Source organism: Phycodurus eques, chromosome 1, assembly GCF_024500275.1.
Source record: "Phycodurus eques isolate BA_2022a chromosome 1, UOR_Pequ_1.1, whole genome shotgun sequence".
NCBI classification, from domain to species: domain Eukaryota; kingdom Metazoa; phylum Chordata; class Actinopteri; order Syngnathiformes; family Syngnathidae; genus Phycodurus; species Phycodurus eques.
In genome coordinates this window covers 15,531,773-15,547,254 of record NC_084525.1, presented here as the reverse complement: position 1 = coordinate 15,547,254, position 15,482 = coordinate 15,531,773, and the positions used below count along the sequence as shown (strand labels likewise).

The following is a 15,482-nucleotide window of genomic DNA, read 5'->3' as shown; positions in this document are numbered from 1 at the left end:
ACATTTGCACAGACACTTAACACTAATCTGAGAAATTACACTAAAAGCATGTGTGTGTATTTTGTCTCCGTGTGTGTCTTCGTCCGCCTGCTGGTCTATTCACCGGGCCTGAGGGAACTCTAGTGTCTGGTGCATCATTCCCAGGGGGTGGAATTTGTTGGCTGCGCCACTACTGGAGGGGTACTGGTACCGGGGGTGAGGAAACCGGGGCATGTTTCCTGTGGAAATGGGGTTATCACTTTGCCAATTACTAGCGCAATTACAACAGGAGCCTTGCAGATGTAGCCTGGGAACAAAGTCTACGGACTTTGTCCTATGCTTGAAATAGTGTCTTCAAACAGTGTACAGTACATGAAATAAACTAGCAATTAAGAAGTTATGACTTCATTGCTTCCAATGGTTACTTTTCACTTCTGATCAACGGAAGATGTATTTCTTTATCACTTTCTGTCAATAAGATGTAATTTCTCAGTGAATAATGTATGAATCCTAATCACCATATGGAGTTGTTCATCCAAATTAGCATTGTTGGTCCTAGAGAAGTGGTACCCAACCGGTGTTCCATTTTTGTAAAAGTCACAGTGCTGTTTGAAGTGTCCAATTAGTTTTAGTCATTGCTGCCCTACATAAGACTAACATTAACAAAGCTTGATCGTTTCTCTGTTCGTGCAATGCTTCCAATGTCCACCTAATTGCAGACATGATGCCATTTGAAGTATTGTGTCACCCTCTAACTGAATATAAAAAAAAAGGCCTCTTTCATTTCCAGGGTGCAAATCAAGGAATAAGGACGCAATACAAAATGTTGGAAGATAAAGATTTATAAAAGGAGTGAGAAATGAAGAAAAATATCATATTTAACATTGCACAGTATGTATTTTGTAATGTTTTCTCCCTCATTTGATAGACTGAAGTAACTACAACTGTATTTACAACTCATAAATTATTCATGTCCCACGTGAGCTCGCAACATTCATACACAGGCACACACACTGAAGTAAAATGCAGACCAAACCCACAGAGGTTATGTCTGGACTGTGTCACCAACAGACCAGACCCATGTACACAGCTTGAACTTTGATGTCGGTCCGCATAATTATTCATCATCACCATCATCATAATCATCATCATCCTCAGACTGCTCAGTCTGGTTTCAAGCGAAGCACAGAACAAACTTTAATTTTAGGTCGAACTTATTGTTATTATTGGAGAACACATAGCCTCACAATCGTATTTGTTTCTTAAAACAACTTGTGTCGTAGCTGCCCACTTATTGAAGCCATGGCTAACTGCTATAAGCGCATTCAAGAGTAGGAGACACTTTGCACATTTTGAATGTACAATATTGTTTTCATGAGAGGAAAACCTGAAGGCAAAACAGTGATTGTTGTTGTTGGTTTACTTTACCTGTTCCCCTTTGCACGCCTGAAAGGTGTTTTATCAATAAAAATCCACTCAGAATATTTACCAAAGCTCATCCTCATCATGGCATTGTTGTGCCTTTTCCTTAGGTTCTGTTTGGCAAAAATATCGTTTTGGCATGTGCTTGACAGCCTGCAGACATGAGATATATAATTTAAATAGTACTTTTTTCTTAGTCTGGAGGTGATCATTTGGTTTCAAAAAATGCATTTAAAAAAATCATCCCTACCACCAACTTTTAAGGTGATCTTTCCTTACTAGTGGAGCATAGGGGGTCTTGTGTCTACATATATCTTAAATGCTATTAAGAGCAAAAACATGACAATCCACAGGAATCAGAGTGATAACAATCTACTTCTTAGCTCAGCCTCAAAGCAGAGTTAAAACACACATGGACATTTTTGCACAACCCTCCAATAAACTTGTGGATACTCTGCATTTTTTACTGTGACTTCAAGAGAATTGAGTTTCAAGTTTATGATGAATCACTGCTTTAAAAAGCCAGATCAAAAGATTTGCATAGAAAAATGCTTGTATACTACGACTTCCTGATAAGTCTCTTTTTAAACAGGAAAGGGAAGTTTAACTTCCAACCTTTTGTGTCACTTGGAAAATCTTCCCGTCATTAAGAATTCTTGAGGTTGTCTCTTGTTTACGCAGCAATAGGAATGTCAGATTGGAGTTTACTGGTTATTGTGAGGCTTGACTGGATCCTAGCAAATATTTGTGCTGGTTTAAACTGAATAGAAAACTGATGTTGCTTGGCAAAAAACTGTGATTCAACCTAGAAGTGAAAGAAAAAAGACGGCTCTAATTTGCATTTGTTGAGAAGATCAGGCTGCCTAACAAACAGATCACATATTGGGACCTTGGCTCTTCAAATATCTCTGCTCTTTTTCCATTTATTTCTATTGTTGTGAAAGGCCTTGGAAATTTGGACTGAACATGCTGGGACGAAAAGACACTCCACCTTCTTGTGTTTGGAGTTCAATTTTTAGTTTGCAGAGAAATCTAATGACATAAACCTGAAATTGTTCTTCGCCACAAGTGATTCAGTCAATTTGTGACTTTCACCTGGCCAGCCCCTCAAGTGAGCTTTGTGGATTACATTCCCCCAAGCAGCCAGTGTGACAGGAATGCTTGTTGGAATGAATCTGAAATAACCCCCCATTTCCAGATAGGTGTTGCAAAAGATGTGTCAATCCAAATTCAAACCCCAACAAACAGGGATTGCTGATTTTTTTTTTTGTCAGATGTTATGGAATCAATGGTTTGACAAGGTAGTGAACAAAATGTGAACAGTATCTGAAAAAAAGGAGTGGAACTGGACTGATAGAAAGGAATAGTCTAACAACCAGATGAGGAAAGAGATCCCACTCAAGATTACCAATGGGGGGAGAGGGGAAATTATACTAAATTGATACTTAAGGGAATTGGAAGAAATGTGAGGGTTAATTTTTACTTAATTGTACGCTTTAGGCTAAAGATAGCCCCTGATATTAACACAAGAAACCTCTCCAGTCCACATTAACAGCATGGCCATTGTTGTTTGTTGTTGCCAAAGCAAGAGTGCAGTTATGCTGACTGCTCGCTGAAAGTCGAAGAGAGAAAAAGTTGTGTTCATGAAAAAAGGTATTTTTCATATACTTAGTTGACCACAAGACAAAAATACCGGCCCAAGTGATACACTTCTGACTTCAATCAAACATAATGAAAATCATCAAAAGTCGGATATAAATTGGCCCTCAGTGAGCATCTGAAGTGCTCCACAAGTACACGTTATCAAAGAATAGCAATCTTAAGTTTTCTATGCTTCATGTCTGGCAAGATCAGTATGGGACATCCGCAAAAATTAGGCTGGCTTCCCAATAACTTTTGTTTTGCATGAACCAACAGCTGGGTTTAACTTGAACAGGCACTTGAACAGTGACAAGCAATGGCCGTGCGACCGTTGGGGACCGCAACCATTAAAATTAATAATAGAGAGTGTAGTGGTGCCACATCACCATCTACGTGAATAGTGCATCTCAGCAGCAGCAATTTGCAGCAGAGAGCCTGCAAAGAAGTGGCCTAGATAGAAACACATCTGAAAGAATAAATGAATAATTAACTGAATATCCTAATATCGCTCTTGAAGCGTTTGCTTTAATAGTACACATAGGGAAGAGTTTGGAAAATTAGGAGGACATCAATATTGCTATTAGGTAAGGGCGTGATAATTGATCAATATATTGATTGTTTATTAATCATGTCTTGAAGCAACTGAAGCAAAATGGAGTGCATTGCTTAGTTGCAACAAGCAGGGTACTGTTGATTCAGTTCAAACTAGCTTGTGATATAAAGACCAAAATCATAATGTCAGCTATTTGCTGAAGTTGAGCTACATGCACACAGGCGTATGCTATGGCACAAATCCTCAGGAGAGCATTATTCTACTCCATAGAACACTGGAATGAAAAGAGGAGTTCAGAACATTCAGACATTATCCCATCCCTTAAAAAAAATTATTATTCCATTTTTTTTTTTTTTTTTTTCAGTCAAATGCATAGCTGTAATTGCAATGACTGTTGACCTACTTTAAACTGTTGCCTAACCGTTTACCTAAAAACACCTTTTTTCTAGTTCATGTTCTTCTTTAGTCCACAAACTAGTTGAGACTGAATCAACAGCGCCTCCGCTGGATGCAGTCAAGTCGTGCTTCAAGGTGCTGTTAGCAAAAAATAAAATCCACACAATACAAATATAAGCAATAAATCAATTCCGATTTCAACTGTATGTGTTAGAGTTGCTTTAAAGTTTTGTGATATGGCCAAAAGTAGACAGCAGCTGGGTTGCATGTCTGTCAGCTTTAGTTTCAGGGACCACAGAGCTTCATGATGTCCTTCCACTTAATCCAAACAGCCAATTTGTAGGGGGTGATGGATGTATGGAAACAGCTGTTTTGGAATTCTTCCCTATGTTGGTTTTACAAATCAAGGCACTTTAACATCTCTATTATGACTTTGTTCATACAGTGCCGTGAAAAAGTATTGGCCCCCGGTTATATTTTTGCATAGTTTCCCTGCTTCATATATACAGTATATACATATATATATAGATATATATGAAGCAACTTTGTCAGGCTAAAGAGGATGCATATCGAAGTGGGGACAGGGCCCTGTATAATCGCACTAGAAACCAGCTGACTAAAGAAAATAACAGAATCTATGCAGTAAAGTTAGAAAAACAGTTTAGCGCTAATGACTCTAAATCAGTCTGGCATGCATTACAAACGCTAACCAGTTACAAGCGACGATCCCCAAAACTGAGAACAATAGCAGACTAGCCGACGACTTGAACACCGTCTACTGCAGATTTGAAAAGGTCACTTTCACACCCCACACCCACCCAGCTGCACCACCGACCACCATCACACCTCTGACTTCTGCATTGACCATCCATGAACAGGATGTGAGACGCATCTTCAAACAACAAAAGATTAACAAAGAGGCAGGCCAAAACCTTGTGTCGACATCCTGCCTCAAAGTCTGTGCAGACCAGCTCGCTCCAGTCTTCACACAGATCTTCAATAGATATCTGGAACTGTGTAAAGTACCATCCTGTTTCAGACACTCCACCATCATCTCAGTCCCCAAGAAACCTGCAATCTCTGGTCTGAATGACTATAGGCCTGTCGCCTTGACATCTGTGATCATGAAGTCCTTTGAACGCCTCGTGCTGGACCACCTCAAGACCGTCACAGGTCCCCTGCTGGACCCCCTGCAGTTTGCCTACAGAGCAACCAGGTCCGCGGATGATGCATTCAACATGGGACAGCACTTCATCCGAGAACATCTCGACGGCATGCGGTCCAACGCGAGGATCTTGTTCGTGGACTTCAGCTCTGCATTCAACACCATCATTCCTGAACTTCTCTGCTCCAAGCTTTTCCAGCTCAGCGTCCCGCCTGCCATCTTCCAGTGGATTTACAGCTTCCTGACAGGCAGGACACAGCAGGTGAGGCTGGGGGACATCACCTCATCTACATGCACCAAAAGCACCGGGGCGCCCCAAGGTTGTGTCCTCTCTCCGCTGCTCTTCTCTCTCTACACAAACGACTGCACCTCAACGCACCTGGCTGTCAAACTCCTGAAGTTTGCAGATGACACCACGGCCGACACAACCTGGAGCTGAACACGCTCAAGACTGTAGAGATGATTGTGAACTTCAGGAGGCATCCTTCATCACAGCTTCCCCTTATGCTCTCCAACTGCCTTGTGTCAACCGTCGAGATCTTCAAGTTCCTGGGAATTACAGTCTCTCAGGACCTGAAGTGGGAGTTCAACATCAACTCCATCCTCAAAAAGACGCAGCAGAGGATGTACTTCCTGCGGCTTCTGAGAAAGCACGGCCTGCCACAGGAGCTGCTGAGGCAGTTCTACACAGCGGTCATTGAATCAGTCCTGTGTTCTTCCATCACAGTCTGGTTTGGTGCTGCTACAAAAAAGGACAAATTCCGACTGCAACAGACAATCAAACTGCTGCAAAGATTGCCCCTTCCCACCCCTGAGGACTTGCATGCTGCCAGAACTAAGACAAGAGAATGCAAAATCCTCTTGGACCCTCCACGTCCTGGTCACCAGCTCTTCCAGCTCCTTCCCTCAGGTAGGCGCTACCGAACAATGCAAACTAAAACTAGCAGACATTCCAACAGCTTCTTCCCTCTTGCCATTAACTTCTTAAACAGTTAACTTACAATTCCATTGGAACATGCTGCCAATTTTTTTTTGTCTTGAGTTTGTTGTCACATTTCTGTCGAGCCAATTATACATTACTCGTGCACTCACTGTAGTAGTCTCGCCACACTGCACTATTTGCATATCTGTTGTTTACCAATACTGGCCACTCATGTGCCTGAGTAGCATCTGCACCATTTGCACAATTGTCAAAAAATGTTTTTTATAAAAATGTATCGGCATTACCAGATTACTAGCAACCTTTTATTGCTCAGTGACTGTTTTTCTCAATGTTTTTATGTCTCAAAAGTATTCTCAGTCAATTGAGTGTCTCTTGTCATACTAGAGCAGCTCCAACTACCGGAGACAAATTCCTTCTGTGTTTTTGACATACTTGGCGAAATAAAAGATGATTCTAATTCTGATATATGTACTGTATATATATATATATATATATATATATATATATATATATATATATATATATGTGTGTGTGTGTGTGTGCGTCTGCCATAAATCTATCATCTATCTTTGTAATATATATATATATATATATATATATTTTTTTTTTTTTCCTACAAAGAATTTGTGAACAAAACTGGGACGAACCTCACCCATCAAGCAATTTGAACATTAATGGCACACAGTCACTCATTTACATTTAGAATGCAGTTTGGGCTTTTGTCCAGAAAGCATCAATGGAATTTGTGCCCACGTGAGAAGCAGTCAGAAGGTCGCAGGTCAAAGCCAACATCTTTGCTGATTTCCCCACAGAGTGATCTATACATAACAATTGTATCAAAAACAAATGCAAGTAAGGCAGCATGGTGGATGACTGGTTAGCACATCTCCCTCACAGTTCTGAGAACCCGGGTTCAAATCCGGCCTCGCCTGTGTGGAGTTTGCATGTTCTTCCCTTGCCTGCATGGGTCTTCTCCATGGTACTCTGGTTTCCTCCCACATCCCAAAAACATGGCAGGTTGTTTGAAGACTCTAAATTGGCCGTAGGTGCAAATTGTTGTTTGTTTATATGTGCCCTGGGATTGGCTAGCTGCCAGTTCTGGGTGTACCCGCCTCTTGTCAGCTGGGATAGACTCCAGCACGGCCCTAGTGAGGATAAGCGGTACGGAAAATGGATGGATGGACAAATGCAAATTCAAGTGAAATACAAATTCAATCATCATGAGTCAAGTCATAATACTGTCTGATTAATCTCCTCAGGAGTGTTATCCAACATTCTCATATTCTCATGCAATGGTTTTGCTATGTGCCTGGGCATTTGTAGGTCCGCACGGAATTCCTATTAAGCATGCGTGTTTGTGTGAGTGCATTTAGGAGCCTCTCATTAATGTGATGAGGCACGGTAACACACATTGTTTGTATGCAGTCTGTTTGCTCTGTGTCTGCATGTATGTGCATGCTCATGTGATGTATTCAGGAAAATATTGAATTTCAAGCCTGGCTATACTTTACCAATCAGGATGAGTCTCCTAAAAGCAAACAAAAAGCCCTGAAATGTGAGTATTTTGAACGGAACAATTTGTCACTTGTTGCTACATATTTTAAGGATTGTTAGTTATATATTGTAGTATATGTAGTACAGTACATATTGTATTGTTGGTTGGTGGCTTGTTTTCTTTGCTGGGATTCCGGTTTTATATTCTGTGCTGTAATTGATTGCGTTGCTGAAAGATGCCACATTCTGTATGTTATAGTCAAATGCATCCACATGGTGGTCTTGGTCAGCTTTAGAGAAAGTGGGACATTTGGGTTATAATGTGGAATTTTGTGGAGGTTATGTGTGGACTTAAGTTTCTCCCACCCAAACATTGGGGCAAAACCAGCGATCCAGCCAAAGGCTAATGATTTCTATCCAAACAATGTCCTGGCTAGACCAGGGGTCTAGCCTCAACTTAAATACTTAAAGAACCCGTTTGAACCTGTTTCATACAGAAAATAAATCATCAGAGCCACAAAACCCTTTTGACATCTGAAATGAAGATGATTTTTCTTTTTCTTTTTCACATTTGCAATTCTGTGAAAAAGACGCTGCATTGAAACTTACTTTCAAATACAATACAAAGGGCCCTATTTTCGTGACAACTGTGCGGCGGGGCGGATTAGATAGGTGTTGGCAATTTCGTAGACCAGCGCAGCTCGGTGGAGTTAACAGTGGGTAGGCTCCGCAACTGTGGGTGTATTTACAGTCAACTTCACTTCATTCACGGCCAAACAAAGCGGCTCCTGTCATTCCCTTAAATGAGGCACAATTACATCTGGACGGAGACATCTCTGTGTGGAAGAGGACGATGTATAATCACAGTGATCCGTGCGTGAGTGGAGGATTTCTCACTACTTTCGGCCGGTGTGGCAACAGACAATAAGAGTGGGTACACTTGCTAAATACAGAATGAGCTGGTGATAACCAGCTGGCAGTTATATGTGGTCTGAGCAGGCAAAATTTAGACCGACTTTCTGCAAATGATCACTCCACCAAGTACATCTCTAAGGACACACCGTCACAAAAATGGCAAACACGCAATGAGCCTTGAATTTGTACAAAAATCAGAATCTGCCAGCATTTGCACCCCGCCACAGATGAAATGGAACCCAAAATGCTTAAATGAATCCTCATCGTATTAGCCACAAAATCTACAAATGACTGGATATTTGTAAAATGGCGTTAGAATGGCCAAATACAATAAAAAGTAATGGTTCAGTCTTAAATCACGAGTTGTAACTTTGAGTGTAAAACACTTGATAAAACTCCAAGCAGCAAATGAATGAGGCATCATCACAGACTGTGCCATGTCCAATACGGCTGCGACATCAACGTAAGATTCAGCACTTACAGTACGTCAGGGTCGATGTATATGTCCATCCATCCATCCATATTCTGAGCCGCTTATCCTCACAAGGGTCGCGGGCGTGCAGGAGCCTATCCCAGCTATCATCGGGCAGGAGGCGGGGTACACCTTGAACAGGTTCCCAGCCAATCACAGGGCACACATAAACAAACAACCATATGCACTCACATTCACACCTACAGGCAATTTAGAGTCTCCAATTAATGAATGTTTTTGGGATGTGGGAGGAAAAGGGGGGGGAGGAAGGAGGGTGTCGCACATCGGTGGTTATGACACATACTTTAATCAAATTAATCGTTTTTTATTTTTGACGGTCCGCCATAATCTTCAAATTTATAATTATATTTTAAAAATGAACAAACTAAGATAAAATTTATCAATCGTGATTTCTTTTCCAGAGCTACTGGGAGCCGCAGCAGAGGGATGAAAGAGCCACATGTAGCTCTGGAGCCACAGAGCTAGACAATATGCCTCCATGACTCGCTCACTAAAAACACACCGTTTCATTTTAAGTTGCATCATTTGTTTAGTACTAAAATGACATATATCATTTAATTTCTGATTTCAAAAAACAATACTGAAGATGATCGTTCTTTTTTTAACTTTACCCACAACTAACCCTAATCTTCTATTTCTCTTGTGCATTAAATGACCACAGAACCCAACTAGAACCAAATTAGATTAAGTGAAGTCCGCCTTCTAAATGACATGCTTGTGAGAACAATTACTTGGAATGGGCACAAAAGTGACTAATCTGTTGATTGTCTTGTCAGTTGTGCAGAATTTTGTCAATCGAGCATTAATATTAAGGAGGAGGAAGGGGGCTGTTAAATCAGTCTCAAAAGGTTTGCTGACTAAAGAACCAGCTCATCAGCAGGTCAGCCACAGCAGCCTTATTGTTATCCGCAGGTTTTGGGGAGTATTACTGTGCTAAACACGGCAATAACATCAAAACAGAAGCTCCGAAATTTTAGCAGGAGACTCTTTAATCCCTGCCCTGCATTTGACTGGTGACCAGTCCAGATTGTAACCTGCCTCTCGCCCAAATACAAATGGGCTAGGCACTACCGCTAACCTAATAAAGACAAGCACTGAAGAAAATGTATGGATGATAGATAATGGATGGATTCTCTCATCCCTCAATTGCAACAGACTATCATATCAATCCACACAGGATTTCAGCATCTGGACTGACTTTGTTATATTCCTCAACAAGAACCTGTAAGATCCAGGTATTTTTATGTTTTGTACATTCAATATGAGGAGAGGTTATCAATAAACTGCACGCTAGTTACCTGCAGTACTGTTTCTGTCCACTGTTTAGCTTTTCTTTTGCGAACGAAGTATATTTTTTGTATTGTTTAAACTACTTTAAAAAGTTACCTTTGTCACTGCTAGCATAGTGGTTCACTCAGCTGTGACAGGGTCTTTTTATATTTGGAGAAAATCCCCTTTTAAAATGCGTTGCCATAGGAAATGCATAAAAAATATATATTTCCCTATAATTAGTAGTTCATTAACTGACTATGAGAGTGTGTTCCGTCTCAACTTTCAGGAGCCTATATTCATGAGGTGAGGAGGTTTTTAGGATTTCCAATTGTTTTAGCAACACAAATCCAAATGTATATCGGGATCCTAGAGCTACTTGTAATTATAGCAATTCCACACTAAAACATCTATTCTATCTATTGGAGGAAGAATATCAGTGAAAAAATGGTGATGGGAAGAGAAATTACCACAACATCCAACTCCCACAGAGAGTTGCAGAACACAGCCACACCCACACCCACCCACGCACACACACAGTCATTGATTCCAATACAATCACAACACAACATCCATTCCATGCTTGTATTCTTTGCAAAGATGAGCATGCTGATTTCTCCAGATATATAAACAAACACATATAGTATACCAGTTGGTCAAAGTAATACGGAGAATAAAGACTACCGTGGCCACACAAGTTGCACACAGGTACTACTTGTGTGCACACATAAACTCCATGCAATCCCTCTTCGGCTGAAGTGCCTACATGTACACATGTAGAGATGCCATTCAAGCTTAATTCCCTCCTGGAAGAACTCAAGCATCATCTTCATCTCTAGGTTGACTGCTTAACTGACACTTTCTTGGAGTTTTTGGTAATCACTGTCAAAGTGCAAAACAATGTGTTCTCATGAGAATTTAGCTCTAAATCATAAAAACTGGACTATTTTCCAAGAACATGACCGTCACCACACCTGCGTATGCGCTACCAGTAAGTGTTCATGTGCAGAGTGTCATCTTCCAAACATGCATAGCTGCACTGGAAATGTACACAAAACGTTAAGTACAGCGAAATTCTTCAAGTCAAGTGCCTCTAAGGTCGTACAATTTGGAATTTGACCAACATTTTGGGCATAATCTCTAACATTGTAATCAACCATCTTTGGGCCAAGATGAAATCATCAGTGTCAGAAACGTCTCACTTGATTCTTGTCTCACATGAGGCCCAACCTAAACAATTGCTGCTCCCACAAGGTTGCAGAAGCGTGTGCAGTGACAGTGCACACGTAATACTTCATGAAAATTCAGCTATTCAGACCGCTGATCGGGATTATGTTCTTGAGGTACACCCGCATGATGAGTCATTGTGCAGTGTGCCACACACTAACACAAGTGAATGATACTTAAAACAATAACAAAAACAGAAACAATGTCTGCTTTCGTGTTTGCAGCAACCTCTTCATGCGTTATACGATTATACAGCAGAGGTCAAATTTGGCCATGAAATTACCAATGGGGCCCTGCCGGGCACAGCCCGAAAGGGTAACGTGGGTCCCCCTTCCCATGGGCTCACCACCTGTGGAAGGGGGCATAGTGGTCGGGTACAATGTGAGCTGGGCGGTGGCCGAAGGCAGTGACCTTGGCGATCCGATCCCCGGCTACAGAAACTTGCTCTAGGGACGTGGAATGTCACCTCTCTGGCAGGGAAGGAGCCCGAGCTGGTGTGTGAGGTCGAGAAGTTCCGACTAGGTATAGTTGGACTCGCCTCCACACACAGCCTGGGTTCTGGTACCAGTCCTCTTGAGAGGGGTTGGACTCTCTTCCACTCTGGATTTGCCCACGGTGAGACGAGCAGAGCAGGTGTGGATATATTTATTGCCCCCTGGCTCGGCGCCGGTACGTTGGGATTTATCCCGGTGGACGAGAGGGTAGCCTCCCTCCGCCTTCGGGTGGGGGGGACGGGTCATGACTGTTGTTTGTGCCTATGCACCAAACAGTAGTTCAGAGTACCCACCCTTTTTGGACTCCTTGGAGGGGGTGCTGGAGAGCGCTCCAGCTGGGGACTCCATCGTTCTGCGCTAATCACGGATTGTCCATAACGAACACCATGTTCAAGCATAAGGGTGTCCACACGTGCACTTGGCACCAGAACCCCCTAGGTCGCAGTTCGATGATCGACTTTGTGGTCGTGTCATCGGACTTGCGGCCTCATGTCTTGGACACTCGGGTGAAGAGAGGAGCGGAGCTGTCAACTGATCACCACCTCGAGGTGAGTTGGCTCCGATGGCGGGGGAAGATGCCGGTCCGACGTGGCAGGCCCAAACCTATTGTGAGGGTCTGCTGGAAACGTCTGGCAGAATAACCTTTCAGAAGGAGTTTCAACTCCCACCTCCGACAGAACTTTGCTCATGTTCCGGGGGAGGCGGGTGACATCGAGTCCGAGTGGACCATGTTCCGCGCCTCCATTGCTGAGACACCAACGGTGAGGGATGCCGTCAAGCTGAGGAAGGAGTACTATCGGGCCTTTTTGGCCTGTGGGACTCCTGAGGCAGCTGATGGGTACCGGATGGCCAAGTGGAATGCAGCTTTGGTGGTCGCTGAAGCAAAAACTCAGGTATGGGAGGTGTTCGGTGAGGCCAAGGAGAAAGACTTCCGGACGGCTTCGAGGAAATTCTGGTCCAGCATCTGGCGTCTCACGATGGCACAGCAGTGTGCACCATCAACACTGTGTATAGTGGGGATGGGGCGCTGCTGACCTCGACTCGAGAAGTCTGGTGGGGGTCTGGTTTGGTGGCCTCAGTATTGCATCTCTGCTTTTTGCAGATGATGTGGTTATGTTGGCTTCATCAAGCCGTGATCTCCAACTCGCACTGGAGCAGTTTGCAGCCCAGTGTGAAGCGGCTGGGATGAGAATCAGCACCTCCAAATCTGAGACCATGGTCCTCAGTCGGAAAAGTTTGATTGTTGCATATCAGATTTTGTTACAAATGTCGTATGACTCTCAGTAGACTTTGCAAAAATTAAATTCACCTCAAGAAACAAAGTTCTTCACCTTCTGTTCTTCTTTTTTCTTTTAAGTTTTGATTAAATAAGACTACCCACCCAGCCATCCATTTTCAACACCGCTTATCCTGGTTAGGGTCACGGGACGCTGGAGCCTATCCCAGCTGACTTCAGGCGAAAGGTGGACTACACCCTGAACTGGTCGCCAGTCAGTTGCAGGCCACATATAGACACGGACAACCATTCGCACTCACATTCACATCGTCACTGACTGGGAACTGAATCCACGCTGCCTGCACCAAAGTCAGGAGAGTGTACCACTACACCATCAGAGACCATAACAAATTAATTGTCTCTATTTGATTTCTACCACAGAATGAATGAAGTATTTTTAAAACACTGAATGTGTAAGTCAAAAATGGTCATATTCAAAGGAGAAGGCAATCTTTACAAACAAAGCTTTGACACTCTAAAAAGACTATTGCGTGAAGATATGTCCAACGTGAGAATAAATAAGAGCAGGAAGGTAATGTAGGAAGTAGTGTTTGTGCGTCTGAAGTGATGGAGTGACTGATGTGTGAGATCTAAAGGGATCATAAAGATGTGTGCTTCTTCTTACCAGAGTGTGTGAACTGCAGTCGTGGCTGAGATGCTTTCCAGGCCCCTGTTAAGGTGGCTCCGAGGTGGATAAGAAGCACCGCTGTTGCCGGTCCACTCATCTTCCTCCTCACACCCACTAAGTCACACCAGATCAGACCAATTCAAGCAATTTACAAGTGCCCAAACTCTCTTAGTGTTAGTGGCAGTGTGTTCAGGTGCACTCGCCGCAGCATCAAAGTGGTGCACTGTTAAAAAATAAATATATATACAGTATTAATATATATAAATAAATCCAATTGAAATATGAGTCCAAGTCACGAAGATGCTGGTTTAAATAGTCCCAGTGTGCAGGGCGAGAGTCCAAGTCATGAAAATAATTTAGCGCCACATATAAGAGTGTAGCAGCACCATCTGTGGGCTTCTATCTTTGAGTTGTGCGCGTGTGTCTGTGGGTGTCAGCTATGTGGTGAGAATGTATTCCAGGGAAGAAGAGAAAAAAACGATGTCTCTCCACTGCCTCCTCGCAGCTTGACAGCTCTCTTCTGCTCTCTCTTCCTTGCTCCTCTCTGCATGTGACTCTCTCTCTCTCTCTCCCGCTCTCGCTCTCTCTCACACACACACACACACACACACACACACACACACACACACACCCATACACACACACACACACACACTCACCACACCCACATAGACAAATGCTCCCACCCACCACTGCTGCATCTCAATTTTGCTTTTCACTCTTCCTTCCTCACAGATTATTTTCTAAGTACCAACTTTCTCAGTATTAAACTGTTAAAAAAAACTAATACAACCTATTAAATGACAATGTTCCGTCATTCATTCATTTGTAAAAGTGATGTGCATCACAACAAAAAAGTCAAAATCCCCCACATATTAGGTCCTAACAGTAATCCAGTAGTTGGTGTCACATAGATGAACACAGATGTGATTATGACCGTAACATTTAATTGTGGGTCATTAAAGTCTAACCTGAAATTAAGAAACTCCCAAAAGGTCCAATACAACATTCTTACTTGCCATACAAGTGTGAAAAGATCTTAACCACTATAAAACAATAAATCGTCCATAGCAGGGTTCGACAACTAAGGTAGCCCTTGGGCCAAATCTTTTCCTGACAATTCAACTCTGGGCCAAAATTACATTTTCATCAGTCAAACCCTGCGTTTCTACTAAAAACAAAAACTTTTTTTAATCCTCATTTATACTAATATATCATGTACAAAAAAAACTTAATCTATTAAATAAATGTATGAATTGAAGATAAATGAAATTGCTACAGGCTGTTATTCTCACTCCTGGGATGTGTAATTTGAAGACTGTCCCTATAGACGGGAAGCCAAATATAGACTCATATTATTGCATATACATTTGTAGTGACAACAAATCCAGCCGCAATTTATTTTTTACAGAGAGTTTCAGAAATTGTCCTCCACATACTACACATGTGATATAGTGGAAAATTATCGTTATCATAATCGGGCCTTGACCAACGTCAGCTGGTGGGCCAGATATACTTGGTGGCAGGCCAATTATGGCCCACAGGCCACTAGTTGCCAACCTCTGGTCTATAGTCTGCTATAACTTT

General features: G+C 42.4%; 1 protein-coding gene across 1 annotated transcript in view; it reads right to left on the bottom strand.

Annotated features, from left to right (window-relative positions):
- sema3h (sema domain, immunoglobulin domain (Ig), short basic domain, secreted, (semaphorin) 3H) overlaps window positions 1-14,419 on the bottom strand; it is a 64,923-nt gene extending 50,504 nt beyond the window's left edge. The window contains exon 1 of the mRNA XM_061680141.1: window positions 13,893-14,419. Coding sequence (XP_061536125.1) covers window positions 13,893-13,992 — 100 coding nt within the window. The 5' untranslated portion in view covers window positions 13,993-14,419. The remainder of the gene's footprint in view (window positions 1-13,892) is intronic.
- Between the last annotated feature and the right edge of the window lie 1,063 nt (window positions 14,420-15,482).